The sequence below is a fragment of the Dryobates pubescens genome, chromosome 9 (assembly GCF_014839835.1).
Source record: "Dryobates pubescens isolate bDryPub1 chromosome 9, bDryPub1.pri, whole genome shotgun sequence".
NCBI lineage: Eukaryota > Metazoa > Chordata > Aves > Piciformes > Picidae > Dryobates > Dryobates pubescens.
The window spans coordinates 31,765,187-31,789,593 of NC_071620.1; the positions used below are offsets into that span (position 1 = coordinate 31,765,187).

At 40.5% G+C, this 24,407-nt stretch overlaps 1 protein-coding gene across 1 annotated transcript in view; it reads right to left on the reverse strand.

Moving 5' to 3' along the window:
• CDKAL1 (CDK5 regulatory subunit associated protein 1 like 1) overlaps nucleotides 1-24,407 on the reverse strand; it is a 439,319-nt gene that overhangs the window by 123,197 nt on the left and 291,715 nt on the right. Inside the window, exon 11 of the mRNA XM_054164266.1 lies at nucleotides 806-986. Within this exon, the coding sequence (XP_054020241.1) occupies nucleotides 806-986 (181 nt within the window). The remainder of the gene's footprint in view (nucleotides 1-805; nucleotides 987-24,407) is intronic.

A 24,407-nucleotide genomic window follows, 5' to 3' on the forward strand; every position in this document is an offset into this window, starting at 1 on the left:
TATGCCCATAATAATGAGATAATAATGAGCTGAATTACTGTACAGGCATCAGTCTTGTGTACTTCCTTGTCTTGAGATTCAGATTACAAAATATTACAAACTCCAACAGAGACAAATGCTGTTATTAGTGCTTATTTATATCAAGTAAAACACAGTCAAATAGCCATCCACAGGCTGTATTTCTCATGGAAATTTTGAAATGGGCACACTGGTGCTCAGGAAGGGTTACACTTCTCATTCCAAAAACAGAAAGAAAGAAAAGATCTGAAAACTCAATGATTAAATGCTAGGTTCATCAATGGCCTTTAATACGCAGGCTGAAGGAAGCAGAGTTTATAAGCATTGTGTAAGGAGAGTGTTGAGAATAAGTTACCTGCAAGTTTGGTATCTGACAACTAAATCAGAGATTTCTGCTGTTCCATTATTAATACTCTGCATAATTATTCACAATAGTCTTGAGATTGCTAGGCACAAAGGTCTTAAAATGGTGAAAAAGGGAAAACAAAGTGTAATCAACCAACTCTTGGTACTCAATCAGCCATAAGCTGATGGAAAGAAGACCTGACTAGTAAAACCACAATTTTACTCTCTCTATCAACCTGAACAGTAATTGATATATGAAAATGTGCTCAGTTGTCTGACTAACCTGTAAAGGCAATTCAACAATCATTTCACTTACTGGACCGAAAAAAACCCCACCTTTAACAGTAGCAAAGTTCTGCAGAAAAACTACATTTTCATGCACATGCTTTATGTATTTAAAGACTGTACACTGTATACAGTGGCACAAGAAAATGGAGCTTACCACTGCAGCTGGAACTTGATGCATTTTTGCAGCCGGGGTCCCTGGGCGTGGGTAAAATTGATTAATGAACAAGCTGGGAAACCTGTACTGTTCTACAAGTTTCATTGTTTCTTGAAAATCTTCATCTGTCTCTCCTGGAAAACCACAGATGATGTCTGTAGCAATTGTTATTCCAGGCACTCTGTAAAGAAAGGAGAAAGGAACACTGTACTAAGGACATGTAAAAGTCTTCCTCCCCTAAAATCTAGTGTACGTAGACTTAGAACTCTTCAATTTTATCCACAGAAATGGAAACCTAAAATTATCCTATGAGATTTTAATACCATTGCTTGGCAATGAAAAATGCATTTGGTTCTCAGCCAAAAGCACATGGAATAGAAGAAAGATACTGCAGCAAATACTGGATTATATATACATGCATATATATATATGGTATATGATTGCAACAGAGGAGTGAAGACATCTGGACCAACTCTTCCTTCATTTGAAATTCTAGATGATCTGCAGAGTTTGTAACTTTCTTGTGTTCTGATTGCTTAATCCACAAAATTTAAAACTAGAATTTGTAAACTATCTCATGTTTTGTAATGCTGCTATCAAAGCAGAACAGGATGTCCAAAGGAGGGGATTGGCATGCCTGTCAGATATCTCTCAGTCCCTAATTAATCTCTCAGTACTCCATAAAATCAGCCTGTGCCTTGTTCTAAAAGGAAAACAAAATTTCCAAAGGCACGGGCACTGAATTGCATCGGAGAAGACGAAAGGAAGATAGGTAGCATTTTCTCTACAACTCAGCAGAACCTTAGCTCCCATCTGCGGTAGAGAAACCGTTTCCAAGGTAAGTGAAACCTCTGGAGCAGAGGAAGGATGCAAGCTGGTGGCTTCTGACACCAAAAGAAAAGATCTTGCCCCACATAAGGACTTACTATTGCAAAATAGGTTTGTCTCCCTGAAAGCAGGAGAGAAGCAAGGTGTGCTGACAAGCAAAGCATCTGGTCCACCTAAGCCCTAAACCATGCAAGACTACCAGGAAGAAGAGGAGAGCCATTGTCATCACTCACTGCTATGGGAGACACAGACACCCATCTGTCAACCTGACCAAACATCTAGAGATGTTTGCTGTCTGCCAACAGCCAGGACCCAGGCTGTTGTAGGGCTCATCCAACCCTCTGACTACTATTCCCCGCTGTTTTTTCATTTGGGCACAAATGGTACTGTGAGGGGAAACCTGAACAGTATTCAAAGTGACTACAGAGCTGAGGAGGGCAGTAGTCAAGGGCACGGGGGCTCAGGTGGTGTGGTCCTCAACTTGGAACACTTTTTTAATGAGGGTGACTAGGCAAGGGCACATGTTGCCCCAGGGATGTTGCAGAATTTCCCTCCTTGGAGCTATTCAAAAGCTGCCTGGACATGGTCCTGGGCCAATTGGTTCTAGGAGGCCCCTGCTTGAGCAGGGTGGGGGTTTGGAGAAAATGACCTCCAGAGATCACTTCCAACATCAACCCTTCTGTGCTTCTGTGACACGGCTCAGAAAAATGAGTCCTAGTTGTCAACCAAGAGATTACTGCACAGTACTGACAGAGCACTCCATGGGACTCAGGAGATATGAACTCAGTTTTATAAATGTGACACTAGCCAGCTGGATGACCACTGCCCGACGAGAAACTGTGAAACCACAGCACTGTTTTATATTCAGCCTGCTTGTGTGAAGTGTGAATAATGACAAACCCCTTCCACAGAGAGGCAGAAACTAAGTGCTCAGAAGCACTCAGTGCTTCCTACTGATACAGATGGGACTGCTTCTAAAACACAGGGTTGATTCTACACTACCAGTAACAGTGATGAACTGGAGAAAATATATGATTTATGAAGAAAAGCAAGAACTCTATAAAGATATTGGTGGTATCTGACTTAAAGCTGGCCCTGTTTCAAGTAGGGGGAATAAAGGAGATGACTTCCAGAGATCACTTTCAACCCAAATAATTCTACAGTTTTTACATAGCTGACACAGATTCTTTTAGGGATGAATGGCACAAAACCCACTCCAATAAGCATGGCTCACACCTGAACTTAAGAAGGACTTTTCCAAGTCTGTCTCTACCCTAAAGAAAGGTCTGGAAGGCTTCTCTTCCCCTCATCAGAACTATAAATACAAATGCATGCAATACAAATGACATTTACAAAACATTTGAATGGCCAAAGAGAACTATTATTTGTTATTAGACAGTACACTACCACAACAAAAATAATGCTGTGGTGACAGTGCGTGAAGAACTCGAGTTCAAACAGCTATAAGAGAAGTCTCCTGCAACAATGAGCTCTAGTGGAACAGGGGAATCTGTCAGCAAGACTCAAGAAAGGGGAAGCAGAGAATATTTTGCTTAGTAATTCGATTAGGTGCAATATTAGAGCATGCAGAGCTTATATTCACCATAGCAGCCTTCATACAAACAGTACCTGGTAGTCAATATTTTTTGTGACTTTTTCAAATTAAATTAGATTTTTATTTTATTATTGCCAATGAGCTTATATTAAAGCAAATGTCTTGGCCTCCTTTTTACCTGTGCTTCCACATATAGTTAGGTGCACTGGAATTTACTAGCCACTGGAATTTATTAGACATTGTATTTTTAACGTATTTTTTCATCTTTTCCTTATGAAAAATCCTCACAAAAAACTAACCAAAAAACAAACAAAAAAAAGCAATGCTAAAACCCCCACAAAACAAACAACCCAAAAAAACCCCCAAACACATTCTTTCAATGAAGTTAAAACAGAGCATTTGAGAGACAAATCAAAACTTGTATAAAACTGAACATTTTCAAGGACTTGGTTCAGTAACTTCAAGTGGGAAACAAGCAGAATAGTGCAGAGAAGAGCAAAACTCCCAAGAGCTGTTTACCAAACAGCCTCCATTACCAGTGCCTCAAGACTGCCAAACTGCAAGGTATGAAGTTCTGCTTGGTATCAAGTAACAACAAAATTAGTCACGTTTAAGACCCAGTGAACAGAGAAGCAGTGTATTCTGCACTGTGATTTTGTTCATATCACAAGTATCTTGTGCAGTAATAGCAAGCTTATGGAATAAAAAAAGTACATTAATTTATAAATCAATATCACATAACATCAGCTGCCATTTCCCAGAACATGAACAGAACATTCATTACTCTTGACAAAACCATTATAATGAAGTTGTTCTATCCATTTTAATGACACTATTCGCAACAGTCAAAGCATTTATTACCAATGGTAGGAGTAATACCATCCTTTATAAAGGTTTGGTTGTTTCTATAGCAACATGAATTATAAGGTCCAATCAAGCTAGATACAATAAAATATGCTCTTTTTCCCTGTAACACCAGTTGTCACTCAGTTAAAAGGAAATTACATATTTTAAAAATTCATAATCTCTAAAAATGTCTGAACTCCATTTGGTGATAAGGTGTTAATTATCTTAGTAATTAGATTTCTTCCTGTATGGAATTATTACACACAAAGAAAAACTAGAGTAGGAAAAGAGAGTAAGGACCGCGGTGTATTCAGCAACAGCAATTAATTACAGTTCAATCCAGTATGACTGCATAAAATATGACATTGCATGGTGCATTTTTATACTGCTGTTGATTATATTGCTTAAAAAGTAGTTTCAGAAAGCGGAGGACAGCAAGAGATTTCACTCAGTAAAATCCCCTTCCAGACAAACAGCAAGCTCTCAGCCTTTCCGAAAGAACTGATGAACAAAAATAAGTGCAATTAGTTCCAGATGTGAAATGCAATTTCTCAATGAAAAAAAAAAAAAGGCAGGAAAAAGATATAATTGTGGAAAAATATAAACCACACATACAGCTAAAAATTAGAGACCTTTGCTCTGACAGTCTGAGAGAAAGCAGCACCAAATTCCTTATTGCCTAGATTCAGATGATGTTTAAGAAACTGTCCAGCTATGAAATATGCAAAATTACACAAGAACAATTGCTTGTGCATCAACCAGTATTAAGATGTTTTCCAACACAATGTGCAGTTTTATCTGTTCTGAAGTAAACAAAGGGAAAAAAAACTGCTAAACATCCTCAGTAAGCATTTTGTAACATTTATTACATAAGCACACTTACAGTAAGCCTGAAAATTCAATTGCTGCAAATGATTTCTAGGGTCAGTAGAGAAGCTCCACAAGACATTGTTCAGTGAACCAAGAACACGCTGTGGTCCTCAAGAAAGACAGAAGTATTTTCAAAAAGTAGTTAGTTACTTGAGACATACAGAAGTCTTAAACCACAAATCAGGGCTCCACAGTATCACAGTATCACCAAGGTTGGAAGAGACCTCAAAGATCACTAAGTCCAACCTGTCACCACAGACTTCATGAATAGACCATGGCACCAAGTGCCACGTCCAATCCCCTCTTCAACACCTCCAGGGATGGTGACTCCACCACCTGCCTGGGCAGCACATTCCAAGGACAAACAACTTTCTCAGTGAAGAACTTTCTCCTCACCTCGAGCCTAAACTTCCCCTGGTGCAGCTTGTGACTGTGTCCTCTTGTTCTGGTGCTGGTTACCTGGGAGAAGAGACCAACCCCTTCCTGGTTACAACCACCCTTCAGGTAGTTGTAGAGAGCAATGAGGTCTCCCCTGAGCCTCTTCATCTCCAGGCTAAACAATTGCACCTCCCTCAGCTTCTCCTCACAGGGCTTGTGCTCAAAGCCTCTCACCAGCCTTGTTGCCCTTCTTGATGCTCCTTACAGCCCAGCTGGCTGAGGCAGTCAGTCTGTTACAGTACTTCTCTGCATAAAATGACTTCAAATTTGACAGTCATTTTAAACCCTCATAATCCTGACAAACATCTAGGAAGGTTGGGTGCATAAATCTTGCAAGATTTTTTTTCTCTGAAGACATACTATTGTCTCCATTCACTTAGCTTTGGAAACCAAGAAAAAGCAAAGTCCCAAGTGGACTCTCAATTGGAACATTTTACAAGTGGAATTTGAGGGGAAAACAGATAAATAATTGAGGAATAATCAATGCTATGTATAAGATAATACAGATCTAATACTTCAGGTTCCTCAATGTTCTCTTTTTTGTCTCCTTCTATATAAATAAATCTGTCATCTGCTCAAGCAGATTCATGCTCTGTTATCCTGAACCAGAGAAGCAGTACAGTCATCATCATCGCCCTGCACCATTCTGATCATCCAAAAAGAAGCAACTACATCATCTTACAGTAAAGGGGTGTCCATTTGGGTGTGATGTTGTAAGGACCAGCACACCTAGAAATGATCATGAACAAGTGCTGAGGAGACAGATAGCCAGAACCTCACAGAAAGAAGGAACAAATGTGCTCAACAGGACACCGAAGAAATGCACCATCTTACACTGTACCTGAAGAGGAACCAACTCAGCCTCTTGGGTCAGAGAAAACAAGTGTTCCACCTCCCAGAGGAGGGGCTGATACTTGAAAGTAAAGCTGTGGGTAAAGAACATGGTGTGAGCAACTATGGCCCTAAGCCTCCTCACAGCTGAGCAAGGTCTAAACAAATCCAGAAGAATAAATCAGTCTGAGGTGAGCTTGGTGCTACTATAGCTAGATAATTCCTGGAGCTCTGTTTACTCAGGTATCTCTGTTGCATATTACTGATCAGTAAGCTGGGCAGGCATACCCTCATGGTGACAAGTTTCCTGCTCTTTTGTGCCTAGGGGGCTTAGTTACCAATGTCACAGAAAACAGAACCTTGACTAGCAGTAACAGGGACATATAGCAGATATCACAGTGACAGTTACCACAGACCAATTCACCAACAGAGGGAAGTGACAGAACTCTTGATGGAAGGAAGTCAGGAGAGCATGTCAAGATTCTTGGCCATTTGATTTACGAAGGAGAAAAAAGTGTCAAGCTGCCAAAAATAAAATGGTAAAAAGCCTTCTGTTTGGTCTGAGAAAACTAGTAGCAAAACCATGAAACTTGCTAGGATTCAGGGGTTACGTGGATCGTTTCATGTGGCTTTAGTTACAGAAAACATTTCCTTTAGCAATAATCATTAAAAACCAAATGCATACTCAAGGAAGAAATTATGCAAAGGAGCTAAAATTCATCAGCACCTTCACCTACTCATGTGACCACTTGAAATTCTTCTGCATGATCACATATTCTCCCCACTTCCCTTTCAGCAATTAACATGTAAATCCAGCAGTGGCTTAAAGACACCAACTCACTCTGAACTGAGATACCCCACATCCACCCCTCCCAATATAAGAAAATACTGGATTAGAATAAGTACCTTTATGAATAAATTTAAAACACTCTTATGTTCTTAGAGTACAAGAACTGCCTGTAGAGTAACTAAGGTCAAACCAAAAAATGTGATGACCTAAGCAACTTCTTGATTCCTAAATTAGAACTTTGCATTGAAAATGTGAAGGGAGGGGGGAAGGGAGGAAAGTGGAATTCTTGTAAAAATAAAACCAGTCTTCTCTCAAATGTTATTTCAGCCTCATATGTTATTTTGCATTATAGAACCTTTCTGCAGTGTATGCCCATTTAGGGAACCTGCAAAGGAAAGAATGGATGAAATAATCTGAAGGTATGTAAGAGCTGGTCTTCAGGCACATTTATAGAACCTAACAGGCATCTCACATGCCATTTTGTGTTGGTGATGAAGGTGATGTCTGTATCTTCCCCATGACCACACACATGGACAGTTGTCCAGAAGCCCCTTTTGCTCCCTCTTTTTTTCTGTACAAGGCCTAGCCTTGTGGGATTTCTGACTTGCTCACTGAGGAGTTGCAGGAACTGGAGCTAACACAAGAGAAACAGACTGCTCAGCTGGAAGCACTGCCTCTTTCAAAGGCTAGAAACAACATGAAACTTCACACTGCCTCTCTCTTGACTATATGGAGATTAACCTGAGAATGAAGCCATGGGAAGATCCCCACACTTTCAGGAAGGGATTCAGCCTACTTCTGATCTGAAAACCTCCTGCACTTATCTCTGTGTTATGAATGGGGCACAGCACAATATACTTCTAATTTAAGTGTCTGGAATTAGGGAAGCAAACCTGAACATAACTTCTGAAGCAGGCGGTTTCCCATCTTTTTCAGTTTATCATTTACCCTAAATTATGCAATGGATGTGCAGACTTTAATAAATGGATATCCACTGACAATGTTTTTCTTAGCAATCTTTTCCAGATGTGTTTAAAAGACGTCCAGGATGTACAAGTTCAAAACCTCTGCAGTAGAAAAAAGAGCTCTTTTAAACCCTCCTATCAATTGCTTGACTGATTTACACATGGATTGGAACTGAAAAGTACCTCAGTTCAACGACAATGAACATTTCTGTCTGAAGCCTTTTAAATTATAACAGAGCAACTAGATACAAACTATCATTTGGTAACACTGATTACCCAAACTCAGCTCAGTATATCATTGAACATAAATAGTTAAGAAACTGGTGTAAGAAAACAAGCAGTGCTATCATCTTCACCACAGAACTTCTGTTATTAAGTCTTATGTGAAATTCTATTTAATGCTGCCTTTTCTTTTTCCAGTGTTCAGTTGCTCTAGACATATAATGATATAGAACTTACCAGGACAAATAGCAGGAGATTTTGCAACTAAATGTAGGATATGCACAGAAGATCCAACCACAACTTCTCAAGAAAGACATTTAAAATACTACTATAAAATTTAGCAATAGAAGAACTGGTGGAGACTGTCCTCAGGAGCCCCAGACCCCTGATTCCCCAGAGTAAGTCATGATAAGGGATGAGTTTGCCTTGCTTGATGAAGACTGGCATCAGTTAAGCAATCTGGACATCCATGGGGCCTGATGCGACGCACTTGTGGGTGGTGAGGAAGTTGGTGGAAGTCATTGCTAGGCCACTCTCCATCACCTTTGGTAAGTGTTGGAGAACAGAAGAGGTGCCTGAGGACTGGAGAAAAGCAGATGTCACTGCAGGCTTCAAAAAGGGAAAGGAGGACCTGGGTAACTATAGACCACTCAGCCTCATCTCCATCCCTGGAAAAATGACGGAACAATTTGTCTTCAGTCCTGTCTCTAAGCATATCAAGGATAAGAAGGTCATTTGGAGCAGACAACATGGTTTTTCAAGGGAAAATCATATTTCATTGACCTGGATGAGGAAACAGAGTGCACTGTCAGCAAGTTTGCTGATGACACAAAACTGGGAGGAGTGGCTGACACACCAGAAGGCTGTGCTGGCATTTTATGAGACCTAGACAGGCTGGAGAGTTGGGCAGGGAGAAATTTAATGAAATACAAGTGTAGAGCCCTGCATCTGGGAAAGAACAACCTCATATACCAGTATAGGTTGGGGACTGACCTGTTAGAGAGCACTGTAGGAGAAAGGGAGCTATGGGTCCTGGTAGACAGAAGGATGACCTTAAATCATATAATATGCCTACTGTAGGTGATCTTGCTCTGGCATGGGGGTTGGACTAGATGATCTTTTGAGGTCTCTTCCAACCCCTAACATTCTGTGATTCTATGAAGTATAAATAGTAAGACAGAACAGACATTTCACAGACTGCAACAGAGTCTAAAAGAACAGAGAGATGACAGGATATTGGAGTGAGCATGGCCAGGGAGTCACACCTCAGTAAAAGAAATAATACAAAAGCAGTATGCAATTCCACTCTTCTATAGTTAGTATTAAAATATTTGGCTTCAAGCTTTGTTTAAGCCTGAGAGACCTTATGTTTGCTTCTATAAAACTGTCCATTAGATTGAGGTAACTGCAAAGATGAATTTACTGTGTTATGGTTGAATTTCTGTTAAAGCTGTAATAAACTGTATTGGAAAAACCCTACATCCAATAGCATCAGATCACAAACACAATCACAAACCAAGAGAAAAGGATGGTCTCTTCTCCCAGGCAACCAGCACCAGAACAAGGGGACACAGTCTCAAGCTGTGCCAGGGGAGGTTTAGACTCGAGGTGAGGAATGTGCATTGGAATGTGCTGCCCGGGGAGGTGGTGGAGTCGCCATCCTTGGAGGTGTTCAAGGGGAGATTGGACGTGGCGCTTGGTGCCATGGTCTAGTCGTGAGGTCGGTTGGGACAGGTTGGACTTGATGATCCTTGGGGTCTCTTCCAACCTTAGTTATACTGTGATACTGTGATACTGTGAAAGCTGTGGCCTCACCTTCTAAAAAAGAAAGTTGCTAGTATTCAGTGGAGGACAATAAATATTTATTTTTTACATTGTTTTTAAACCTTTTTTTTTCATATTAGTTATTCAGACCTTCTGTGTTGATTACTTTCAGCAAATTTAGGCCTCCTTATGGTGCCCATATTCCTATCAAGTACAATAGCATGAGATTCCACCCTGGTAGGATACCTGCTAACATCTTTTATTCATGTACGTGTTCCCACTGCAAAGCAATTACATTATTTCAAATATTTAAAGCTCACTTTATTAATGCCTAACACAGCTCCAGGTTGTTTCACAAATCAGTTCTCCTTCACCTTGCAGTTTGCCTGCATCAAAGTGAAGATAACTTTGTTGTTACTGCTTGTAAAAGTCTGTAATGGCTCAATTTGTAAGTTGTGTTCCTTATTTAATTTCACTTGCCTGTTGAAACACTGAGTACTAGCAGACGTTTAACTAAGCCATGTTTTGTTTACGTGTGTAAAATGTATAATTTTAAGACTTAAAAAAAGAAATTGTTTTCATGGCTTGGATCCTATCTCTCTGAAACTGATGCCTAAAACACAACAAACCAGACGAAGAAATTGCAATGCCATATTGTTTATACATTGGGGTTTTGCTAAAAGAGACCCAAAGAGACAAACAAAACCCAGACATGACCACAGAGAAACCTCCAGGGCATGGCTTCAGAGTATCTTTCCAGATTTCCCTGAAGAAGGGTGTATGCACATACACACATGGGAGAATAATCGTTAAGACCATAAATCCTGGAGGTGGTTCATAGTGAAACACTACAGATTTCAAGGGTAGCAGAAATTGCACATTAAGCCTAGCTTGACAGATACAGTCACCACGGGCATTGCGCTGTTTGCATTCCACACCTTACAGAGCACTGATGGGTGCTCACAGTGGTGACTCCCACAGGGAATACATTAAACCTGAGCTTTTTGATCTGCAACAACTTTTTACTGATTTGTAAGCCCAGCTTACGATGTGGACTTTGAAGCCATTATTGGGTTTGATGAAAGTAACCTTAAGAAGGCTACAGAAGAGTAGCAGTGATCAAGATGCACAGTCCAACAGCTCTCACTTTAACTGAGAGTGACAATGGGGGGTTTTGTGACTGTTCTTTTTTAAGCCTATTGCTTGCACCCAAAAGAGCTCCTTTAGAAACTGGGCTGAATGACACCTGAAGGCAGCTAGGAGACCTGATTTCCAGAACTGAATCTGAGAAGGCACAGTTATGGGGGACTCTGCGCAAGAAGGAACTGGGTCTGTCCTTGTTATTGGTGAATAGTGACCTAGATAAAAAGTGTAGTTCATAATTAGCATGGCTCACTGCCTGAGGATGAAAGTACAACCAGTTTTACTCTCTTCAAACAATTACAGTGAAGGTTGCTAGAGTTCCTACTAGATGCAGCACAAATGTTTTATAAGAAACATTATCATACTTGCCATTATTAATTTTCTTAAATGAACAAACAGTTAAGGCTTGGATTAGCTTTATTCAAATATAAGGTGTTATACTCTTCCCATAAAAATTAAACATTTTACAGAACTTCATTACAGATTTATACCTCCAGATCATCATTGTGTTATGATTAAAAAATGAGCGACTTAAAGACAAAAAGCTCAACATCCTTAAACTTCATTTCCATTCAATCTCTAATAAATACCATCTGCTGTGTACTTTAGGGATATAATACCCGTCAAAAACTCAGCCGTATTATGAGAACCGGCACCAAGTTGATCTGAAATGCATATTTGAACAGATGTGTTTAAATTACATCTCTCCGTCTATCCACACGCATAAATTCAGAATAAGCATGTGTTGATTTAAAATGCATAAAAAAGGGATTTGGAGATGCATCAAAAGTGAACAGCATCTCAATGGATCAAGGCTCGCATTACTAAAGGTCATCACTAAAAATAAAGTTTGAATTCATTAAGGGTTGCACCAGAGGACTGTTCCTGGGAACCGACTTAATGTTTGCCGCACTAAAGGAGCCATGAAAGTACACTAATTTTCTGTGACCCTTCACTGTTTAACATCAGAGCTGTCAGGCTGGTCAGAAATAATAGGATGTCAGCCATGAGTAGCTGAGAACATGATATACTTTTTCTCAGACTGACACAATGCTTATTACCAATACTGAACATCTTGGGCTCTGAGGACCCATCCGTGTCTGTTTCAGTGACAGTCATTTAGCTCTTCATCTGACACAGAAAGCAGGCATATAAAACAAAATAATTAACATGCCTTTTTGGCATGATGAAACCAAATGAAAAAAACCTGCAAGCAGTGCTCCATGAACCAATGCTAATTAAAAAACAATTGAGAAAAACTCATCTTTCTGAACTTGCATTTTTCACCCTCTGCAATCTACAATGTTTTGGGGACTTCAAAGATAGGACAGATCAGGGCACAGGTCCACCTAAGTTCAGTACCCTACTACTAGCAATGGGCAGCAGCAAAAGCCCAGGGAGGCATTTAAGATGCAGAGACCCTAGAACTCCTTTCTCATTCCAACAACTGGATTTTGTCAAGAGAGGTATTTCTGTAGCCAGTAGCCTGTGATATACTTCTGCATTAAGTGGTCCAGTTTCGCCTTGAATCTAAACCCCTCCATATTATAATCAGTAGGAAGCAAAAAAAATAAAGAAAAAAGAATCCTCTGAGCCTGCCACTTACTAATTCCATTTGACATCCCTAATTGTTATGCTAGGAGAGACCAGTAATGACTCCATTCACCTTCTCAGTACTCTTTTTCACAATTTTATTGACCTCTGTTCCAGTCCCTCTCAATTAGTACTTTTCCAGACTGAAACTCCCTAATTTCTTTTGTGTGATGGATCTGACATACCTCTGATAATTTCTGTTAGACTTCACAGTAACTTTTAACTTTTTTAAGGTATCTTTTCTGAGAGGGGTGTTGACAGCACTTAACAATACAGGCACAAGATAAAAATATTTTAAAGTACAGAATTTAGATAAATGGCTTGCCTTTTTTCATTTTTCTTTCAGGTTTGGGTTCATTTGTTCTCTAGTAAGCAGCTACCAAAATGTGATGGCCCTTACACAAGATCGAGACATGCCCATGACATTTGTTTGTAAGAAAATGCAAACACAGTATTGGTAAACTTTCCACACCTAGAGAAATGTTACATCCCAAACCATTACAATACACTACCTTTAAGACATGTATTTTGGAAGCAGGCTGCACAGGGACAGGAAACTGGTGAAAATCCCTTGTGACCATTGTTAAATTCAGGAAAAGAGGACTCAATACTACTGCTTTCCTCTGCTATGGGAAAACAGAAACTGCCAAATAAAAGATTAATACAATAAATTCTCTCCTCCATAGAGATACAACTGCTATGTGGAGTCCCACTCTACATGCTTCACAGGAGAAGCCTGGGCTCACCAGCATATTGGTATCAGCATCTGCCTCTTTCTAAGCTATTACTGAAGAGAAATTCAGAAAAACAGAACTGCCATGAGAGAAGGCCAAAAAATTGATATGCCATCTGAAAAATAAAGCTGAGCAGAGAGCCATCTGAAAAAGTCAAGGACTTTGCAGCTGACTTCAGCTGGATATAAAATAGTCGGGGAGCAGTAGCCCTCTTCTTGTTAAATTACTTCCCCTTAAGGTATGAAGCTGATGGGAGTGAATGACTTTCTGCAGAAGCACACTGGCTAGGTGAAGTTTTAGAAAATAAATAAACTAGAACTGACAACAAAAACAAGGCCAAGCATGTTTCAAAGACTGGTCATAGACAGCAATTTAGGGTTGGGGTGAACAGAAGATGTCAAAAGTGTAGTAGTATGACAAGTTGGAAGACTTCAACAGAGACTTTAAGATCTCTTATTGGAAGCAGAACCAAGAATGAATCAAGAATCATAGAATGGCTTTGGTTGGAATGGACTTTAGAGATCATCTACTCCAACCTCTCTGCCACGAACAGGGACACGTCCCAACTAGACTCCACTGCTTAAGGCTTCATTCAGCCTGGCCTTGAACACCCCCATGGAAGAGGCATTCATAACCTCCCTGGGCAACCTACTCCAGAGTCTCACTACACTTATACTGCAGAACATCTTCCTAAGACCCAGTCTAAACCCACTCTCTCCCATCTTAAAGCCATTCCCCCTTGTCCTATTGCTAGACATCACTATGAAAAGTCCCGCTCCAGCCCTTCTGTAGGATCCCTTCAGGTATTAGAAGACAGCAATAAGGTCCCACTGGAGTCTTAACTAAAACTGCCATTGGGCCAGATGTTTCATTCCAAGGTTTTGGTTCAGGCTCATGTATATTAAGAATTTCTGCAGTACAGGGAGAGAATAACTCCTGGAAAGACAGTGATTAAAGCAAAGCAGATTTTGAGGAAAACATGCCCAGCTCATGGCAGTTCCCTCGCCCCCCCCCAGTCACTGACAGGTTTAAAAGAGATGCAATTCTCTCACACCATAAACTGTATGAACAATTTGGATTGGTGTTTTTTGTGGTCCTCTTCCTCTGCAAGAGATCATCGTATGAAAGGTTTTGCAGTTGCAAACATCTACATGGGAAGGGTTGTGGCTGTGAAGGAAACTGCAGTTAACAACACACGCATGATGTGCACTAAGTTTAACATAATCTCCTCCCCATTTTCAAAGTACCTAATGACATACCACAACTGTTGATGATCCAAAACACAGCAGCTTACATGCTACATGCTTATTGACCCAGTACTTACAAGAAGTGTTGTTATAATTAAATATCAGAACCATAGATTCAAGAAAGAGAGAGAGGCAGGCAGAGGCGAGGTTTTAGCAGCTGTAAGCAGTTATCCTGAATGCTAGCCAGAGACATTTAAAATACAATTCATGTACTCTTATTGTAAGCAAAAAGTTTTACACCAGGCAGTTATTGCTGTCCATTGCTATACATTACTGAACATGAGTTTTTCAGAGGCAGTATCCCTCATGCAATGGAAAAGCTCTGATTTTCAGAGATGCTTCCTGCATATGAGTGTAGAACATAACTACTTCTGAAAACAACAGGCTTTAAATGCCTGAGTATGCAAGCAAAGACCAATGGTATACAAAGTTAACTTGGTGTTTAGAGGATGGATTTTAAAATTAAGAATAGAACAGAAAAATATCACAAGAGAACAGCATTTTGGATAGTGATGTTATGATAGTTGTAATTCTGCATCCTGACTCAGAGACGTTCTTAAATGCAGACCAAATACCTGAGCCCCAGAGAGTCTTCAGGATTAACAGCTGCAGAGAGCATATAGGGGACTGGAAGTTTCCATAATAACTTGATCTGGAAGGGATCTTGAAAGGAATATCTGGTAAGTCAGTAACCTTTACTGTCACTATTTTTAATTTTTTTTTCCTTAAGGAACAACATTTGTAAATGACCATATGAAAAAAAAAGTTGTGTAGGGAACTATGGCATAAAAAGCAAATTTAAATAATAACATATTTTCAGTTGCAAGAGCAAGTGTAGTATTTGGCTCAAAATCCCACATAAAACCCTACCCACTCCTTAAGGAATCAAAGCTCCTGTTATGTCATTTCAAAGTTTTTCAGTTTTATTCCATGCCACAATGCAAAGGTGACAATGTGGTCTTAAAACTTTGGACAAAATGTTCAAGCACATTGTGATGTGCTTGAAACACAATTCTGTGTGGTCTCAGATTGACATTTTTGGAGGTAACATTTCAGACTCCCTAGCCTGAAATGTTGCTACTTCCTCATTAAGTCAAACCCCATGAAGTTAACTTTAAAGAACTCAATGTGCTTTACAAATGAAAATATGATATGCAACATAACTTGGATCACTGGGAAACAGAGAATAACTACTTTAAAGACATTATGAAGCTAATTTTCAAAAACTAGTCTGCATAAAGAATTGCTTGTGGAAAAAAATAATTGGAACAATCTATAGAAGATGCTGGACATCACTGGAGTGATAGCACATGACAAATACTGTCTGTAGATCACTGTCTCATCTCATTCATGTTACAGGATTACTCTCCTATCTGTTGGGGCCACTGGGCAGAAAAAGAAAAATCATCAGGAAAACACTCTAAAATCTCTGAGGTCTCTCTTCAGAGAGGTAGCCCAAACTAAACAGGTTAGAGGCACAGAACTGTCAGGATTGGAAGGGACCTCAAGGACCACTGAGCTCCAACTGCCCTGCCATGAGCAGGGACACCTCACACTAGATCGGGTTGCTCAGAGCCACAACCAGCCTGGCCTTAAAAACCTCCAGGGATGGGGTTTCCACCACCTCCCTGGGCAACCTGTTCCAGTGTCTCACCACCTTCATGGGGAAGAACTTTTTCCTGACATCCAATATGAGTCTGCCCACTTCTAGTTTTGCTCCATTCCTCCTAGTTTTATCACTACCTGACATCCTAAAAAGTCCCTCCCCAGCTTTCTTGTAGGCCCCCTTCAGATACTGGAAGGCCACAATAAGGTCTTCTTGGAGCCTTCTCCTCTCTGGATTGAATCACCCCAACTCTCTCAGTCTTTCTCCAGGGTCTCAGGCACTTTGAAAATAGTTTTTTATGTGTAGAATTACCAGCAATTCAAGCACCTTTCTTTGTAAAATGTCAAAATCAGTTTAGTACTTTGGACTTAATGGAAGTAATTAGTATGTGCATTCCTTGAAGTTTTGAAGAAGAATGCTCAAATGCAAACATACAAACAGAAATACACATACAAAACTTTGTAAGGAAATCACAAAGTGAAAAAAAAAAAAAGTATTTAAATGTAGACTGTTAGTGACAAAACAATACACATTTAACAGACATTGCTGCCTCAGGGATGCTTTTATCATTTTTTCCCTGGTTAGTTCGGAGAACGATTTCACTTTCAATGTGTCAGTAAGTTGCAAATGCCTTAGCAATTGCAGCTACCATGGTTTACAATGTCGTCAGCAGGACAACAGTATACTTTGTCACATTCAAAAAGTTTAAATGCTATGAAGGACTGCTGAACACATGTGAGTTCAAGGTGTCTCTTTTTGAAGGGCTCTGACAGGCTGTATGCAGCCTCAACTCTCAAAATCATTTGAGCAGTAGTTCTGCTGCCTCATGGTAGACTCCTTAAATGGGACGACCAAAAAGATTTCAGACAAACTTAAGAGCAATAGTGCACATCAATATGAGGAAAGATAGCCCTCTATCTTTTTATGTCCCCAAAAAAAACAAATCTAAAGTGAAAACAAAATTTAGAAATGTAGAAAAGATAACTCAAACCACCCCAGCTATTTAAACAGATAACTGGCATGTGGGCACCTGAAATACTTTTGGCTTGTATCTGTCACATTTCTCCCGTTGTGCAGTGGAGCAGACTCAATGTAAATGGGTTTCCACATTTTAAACAAGTAAAATAGGTGGAAAAGGCGTCTTTTGATGTTAGCAAGCTCACATTGTGGGGAAATAATTATTAAGGAAATCTGACACTGTGAGCAAGTTTTTCACTTGACTACAGTTGAAGGTTAAAAGAGAATTAGCACAAAATCAACAATACACTGTTATCACTGAAGAAACATCAAAGATAAAATGAGAACTGTATTTTATGAAGAGGTCAAATATAACACAGCATTCCATTTACAGCAACAAAGCTCTCTAGAATCACTAAACCATTAAGATTGGAATAGGTGATATGTGCAAATTGTATTTTGGAATAAAGATTTCAGGTAAATTTCACAGCAGTGGAAGATTAATAAAGATGTAGCAGAGAAGAATGATGTGGGGGTTTTGTATATGACTACATATAATTACATAAGAGAAAAGATTGCTACCAGCTGGGGTAACCAAATTTATGTAAAGCACAGGAGAAAGATCTGAAGATTGAGGGAAATAGATTTTCTTGCATCTTGAAATAGCAAGTCAGAAGAGCACAGCATATGCAGTGACAAAATAGAGTGAGTCTGAGGTTCCCACAATTTGAAGATTAAGCAGGATGATCGTTAGTGGAAAGGAAATACCAACAAATGGAGCAAACCCCCCAAACTAGCATCAGTCTTACATTGAGGAAACAGGAAATCTTAGGAATTCCCCAAAGAATTGGTAAAAGCTGACAAAGCAATACTCATGAAATTTTACACACAAGATGGAATGGAACTGAAAACTTCTGAAGACATAAAAGGACATCAGTGGTGCCCTCAGACAGGAATATCAAATGCAAGAGATCCTATAAAGAAAAAAACCTGGAAAACATATATCACTAAAGATACAATTATAGAAACAAGGAGAGCACACTCTGATAGCAAGACTGAGAGATGAAGCAATGCCTGGTTTTTGTGTTTGGTTTTTTTTTTGGTGGTTCCCAGCATTCTAATCAGAGAATCCACAGTATCACTAAGGTTGGAATCCACAGTATCACTAAGGTTGGAAAAGACCTCAAAGATCATCGAGTCCAACCTGTCACCACAGACCCGACTAGACCATGGCACCAAGTGCCATGTCCAATCCCCTCTTGAACACCTCCAGGGATGGTGACTCCACCACCTCCCTGGGCAGCACATTCCAATGACAAACGACTCGCTCGGTGAAGAACTTTCTCCTCACCTCGAGCCTAAACTTCTCCTGGCGCAGCTTGAGACTGTGTCCTCTTGTTCTCGTGCTGGTTGCCTGGGAGAAGAGACCAACCCCTTCCTGGATACAACCACCCTTTCAGGTAGTTGTAGACAGCAATGAGGTCACCCCTGAGCCTCCTCTTCTCCAGGCTGAACAATCCCAGCTCCCTCAGCCTCTCCTCATAGGGCTTGTACTCAAGGCCTCTCCCCAGCCTTGTTGCCCTTCTCTGGACACATTCAAGTGTCTCGATGTCCTTCCTAAACTGAGGGGCCCAGAACTGGACACAGTACTCAAGGTGTGGCCTAACCAATGCAGAATACAGAGGCACAATGACCTCCCTGCTCCTGCTGGCCACCCTATTCCTAATGCAGGCCAGGATGCCGTTGGCCAACTTAACCAGAAGCTGCACTCAAAGAATGATTAACTCTTGTCCAAACTCTATGCAAGGGACAAGAGCCTCACAGCATGTCCCCTACAGAGGCCATATTACAAAAAAAAAGAAAAAAAGAATAAAAAAACCTTCCAGCCACTGTTGATTCATAAACATAACAGCAGTTTGAATCCACATGTAGTTGAATCAAAGAAACAATTTTTTTTTGGTCTAAAGAATTATCTGAACACTTTCCTCAGGGAAGAAAAAAAAAAAGTAAAAGAGTTTATTTGCATTATTAATGAAAACATGAGAAGATTATCTCACTTAATGTGATAATTACTGTGCTTCACTTTAATACTGTCAAGTAAAAGCTGTATTTTGTGAAAACATACACTAAAAGACAGACTTCAGCTTCTGCTAGTCTTGTAATCATGAAAGCCCTCAAAATACCTCAAATAATTCAGCATTCTGTGAAAAGTATGACTAAATAATCTTAGGTTGTCAACATCACAAACTTGTGTTCTGACGTTCTATCATGTAACTCTATAGAATCGTGAAGACATAAACCAAACAGGAATGTAAATCTTAACACTATCATGTCCCATTTTATATTAAATGTTAACATGTTTTAAAGACAAAATCCAGACAACTCAGGTGTTCCCTTTGTACAGCACTTTGAAATACTCTGGAAAGCACTAACTATTCTGCTCACCGAAGCAGGTAATGATAAATGACAGTTAGGACTTTACTTTCACAGTCAGGTGTATTGGGCTTACATAGCAAGGTTGTGGCAGTCAGAGGGCTTCCATAAGAAGCCACTAGGAGCTTCCACTATGTCTGGTAAAGCCAGTATCAGCCCACTCCAACTCATTGCTGGCCAAGGTTGGGCCCATCAGAGATGGTGGCTGCACCTCTGTGATAACTTGTTTAAGTAGGGGGGAAAGTCAACCCTGAACAACAGCTGCTGCAGCCAGAGTGAGGACTGAGAATATGTGACAGAAATAACTCGGAAGGTCAGTGCAGAAGCAGGGGAAGGACGTGCTTCAAATGCTAGAAGAGAGATTGCTCTGCAGCCTGTGGTGAACACCATGATGAGGCAAGCTGTCTGTCTGCAGCCCACTGAAGTTAACGGTGGAGCAGATATTCACCTGCAGTCTACAGGGGACCCCACAGTAGAATGGGTAGATGTGCCAAAAGAGGTTGTGAACCCACTGGAAGACTGAGCTGGAGCAACCTCCTGGCAGAACCTGTGGACCCATGGAGAGAGGAGCCCACACAGGTTTGCTGGCAGGGTCTGTGACCCTGAGAGAGATGCTGGAGCAGTTTGTGAAGAAATGCAGCCCACAGGAAGGATTCATGTTTGAGAAGTTTGTGGTGGACTGCGTCCCATGGAAGGGACCCCATGAGGTAGCAGGGTAAGAGTGTGAGATATCCTCCTCCTGAGAAGGAAAGAGTGGTAGAAATGACATGTTATTAACTGACCACAGATCACAATTCCTGTTCCCTTTTTCTGTCAGTGAGGAGGTGGTAACCTATGTCACAGATCTAGAGTGGTCTGGAGAGGCAAATGCTCAGAAATCTAATTAATAATGGTAAAATTACATCATTCAATATAAACTTTGTTTACTGTGCCTACATGATTTTGAATTAAGCCACAGACATAAACTTTTTTATTGAGCATCCATAGTTTGGATAGTGTGAATTGATTTTATGCCCATAGCTCAAAATTTTCTAATCCCTTATTTTTGATATATAGTGACTCTGCTTCAAGTTTGAAACCAGAAGTTGATAACACACTGCTGGTATGACCTAATACCACATTTAGAGCAGATGGGCTGAATTAGGTATGTACTGAACAGAGGAACAATCCTGTTTCTAAACCAGCTTGTATTTAGAACTGTCCAGATTATTAAGACAGACAAACATTACAGAAAATTTAACAGTGAAGTTTAACCTATAGTCTGTTTAGATGGCATGTCCTGAGAGGGATTAATACAAAGATATGAAAGTAGTTAAATTTAAGCAAAATGCGTCAAAGAAGTTAACACCCAAAACACCAACAAATTTCCTAAGGTTTTGGTTCAGGTGTTCACCAAGCATCTGATAATCATTTGCTGCCCTAACAGTAACACAGCTTTTCATTGTCTTTCATCTTAAATTTGTTCTAAAAACAATCATCCAGGGGAAGTACCACTATTCCCGGTTAATTTCTAATTAATGTTAACTCTCCAGGGATCACAGGCAAACACCCATGGCAGAACACAGAATTAAAATCACTTTTTGCTCTGCTGTACTCAGCACTGGTTAGGCCACACCTTGAGTACTGTGTCCAGTTCTGGGCCCCTCAGTTTAGGAAGGACACTGAGACACTTGAACGTGTCCAGAGAAGGGCAACGAGGCTGGGGAGAGGCTTTGAGCACAAGCCCTGTGAGGAGAGGCTGAGGGAGCTGGGATTGTTTAGCCTGGAGAAGAGGAGGCTCAGGGGAGAATCTGTTGCTGTCTACAACTACCTGAAGGGTGGTTGTATCCAGGAGGGAGTTGGTCTCTTCTCCCAGGCAACCAGCACCAGAACAAGAGGACACAGTCTCAAGCTGCACCAGGGGAAGTTTAGGCTTGAGGTGAGGAGAAAGTTCTTCACTGAGAGAGTCATTAGCCATTGGAATGGGCTGCCCAGGGAGGTGGTGGAGTCACCATCCCTGGAGGTGTTCAAGAGGGGATTGGATGTGACCCTTGATGCCATGGTTTAATCATGAGGTCTGTGGTGACAGGTTGGACTCGATGATCTTTGAGGTCTCTTCCAACCTCGGTGATTCTGTGATTGTGAGACAGAAACCTTGACTCTCAAGATACACACATATAAGCTGTGCAGGCCCTAACACTGAAACTCAGGGAAGATGATAGGCACATGTCTGGATACACACTGAAATGTATAAATAAAAAATATTTTTAAAAATGTTAAAAGTCAAATATTTTAACCTTTGTTTTCCCATTCTATGGCATGTACGAGCAACATTGATTAGAAAGTGGAATGACCCACAAAGATTCTTGGCTTTCATTGCACAGGATTGCCAATGCGGAAATACAAATTTTGGCTAGGAAATGTCTCCCCTTGTTGGAAAGATACAGAAAATCATTTTAAGTAGTATCCACTTTAGGGAGTTACACACACTTTGATTTTTCAAGTCAGCTTTAAAGTTTTGTTAAAAGTGCTCCTGCATTGAGGGCAATTTTTACAAAATATGTTCCCCTTCTACTCTTAGAACTCGAGGCAGAGTTAATGCTACTGCTGTGTTACATTCCTAGGTTGTCACCACAGGCAAATATATATGCAAGAAAAATTAAGTAAATCCACTGCATTGCATGTACCCAAGAAGAATGCTGATACAAGGCACAAAATCAGGTCCAAAATTTAGACTCTTATTCCATAAGGTGTCATGTACTTTAAACATATTTCTGCTGATAACTGTTGTTTTTAAAAAAGTCTCTGCCACAACATTTAAATTACAATGCACTGCTCCACCCACAGTGTTAATTTTATGCACTGAGATGTATAAAATTAGGCATATCTATTACTAAACAGAGCCACCAAAACTCCAAACAACCCCCCAAAATACAAAACATCTTCTGCATTTTACACTTTGGTGTACTTCTTGTATCCTCTAACTTCTTCTTGTGCCTATTCTAAGTATCACAAAAGATCAGGCAACCAGCACCAGAACTAGAGGACACAGTCTAAAGCTGCACCAGGGGAGGTTTAGGCTGGAGGTTAGGAAGAAGTTCTTCATAGAAAGAGTGATTGGCTGTTGGAATGGGCTGCCCAGGGAGGTGGTGGAGTCACCATCACTGGAGGTGTTTAGGAAGAGACTGGATGGGGCACTTGCTGCCATGGTTTAGTTGATTAGATGGTGTTGGATGATAGGTTGGATTTGATGATCTCAAAGGTCTTTTCCAACCTGGTTAATTCAATTCTACTCTACCCTATCCTATCCTATCCTATCCTATCCTATCCTATCCTATCCTATCCTATCCTATTGTAACAAACTACAGTTAAACTAAGCTTCAGAGTCAAATTCATAAGCAGACCCCAGTAGCTGACGCAAGGCTGTGGCAAAATTCCCAAGCCAACATTCCTGGCCTACTGTAAAATACATTGCACTACACAGCGCTTACAGCATCAAGTAGTAAGGAAATAGGAAGGAAGCAAAGATAAAAAGGAGATTTAAGGAAAACTCTTATTTGCTTGCCTTGGTTTTGAAACAATAAACATTTGGAAGTATTATGTCATAAAAAAAAAGAGACATTTCTACTGCTACCCTTTTCCCAGCTGTAAGGATTTTACAATCCTGATTTCAACAATCCCACAATCACAAACCATAATTAACAAAACTAAACAAAGCTGAGGGTTTATTTGTCTCCATCCTAAAGTAGGCGGCTATGCAATAAACAACAGACATAAGTGACATGAAATAAAGTCTGGCTCTTCAAGTGTTGCTAGGTATGCAGTCTAACGGAGGTGGGGGAGATCCAAGGGAGATCCATGGAAAACGAGTTTGCTGGCCACAGTTCAGAGTTCAGCTGTCTGCCTCAGCAATTTTTAGCACTGAGTATGCGAGTCAAGTACTTCCAAAAAACCTGAAGTCAACAGTGTTGGAGGGGCCACCACACTACTGCAGAGAATTCATTCCAGTCCATTTTTTAAAACCTGAACCCACATTCCATCTGTATATCTCTCTCTCTGCAGTCTTAGAAACAGTCATTCCCTGACAGACAGTAATCTCTCACCAAGCACTCAGGCTAAAAAATGACAGACTAACGACTGTGGGACATACACACACACACAAACACATACACACAGAGATTCAGAGAGCTACAACCAATCACAAAATCTATTTTTGAACTGTGGTGTTTACTGCTTCTGCAAATCACAGAATGTTAGGGGTTGCAAGGGACCTCCAGGGATCAAGTCCAACCTCCTTGCCCAAACTGGATCACCTAAGGCAGGCTGCAGAGAAACACATCTAGGCAAGTTTTGAAAGTCTCCACAACCTCTCTGGGCAGCCTGTTCCAGTGCCCTGTTACCTTCACTGTGAAGAAGTTTCTCCACACGTTGAGGTGGAACCTCCTGAGCTCTAGCTTGTACCTATTGTTCCTTGTCCTATCACTGGGCACCACCAAAAAGAGACTGGCGCTGTCACCTTGACACTCACCTCTCAGATATTTATAAACATTGATAAGATCCCCTCTCAGCCTTCTCTTCTCAAGACTGAACAGTCCCAGATCTCTCAGTCTTTCTTCATAGAAGAGACGTTCAATTCCAGCAATCATCCTCATAGCTCTGCATTGGACTCTCTCCAGCAGATCCCTGTTTCTCTTAACTTGGGGAGCCCAAAACTGGATGCAGTATTTCTGGTGTGGTTTCACCTGGGCAGAGTAGAGGGGGAGGCGAACCTCTCTAGACCATTAAAGAGATCAATATTTGT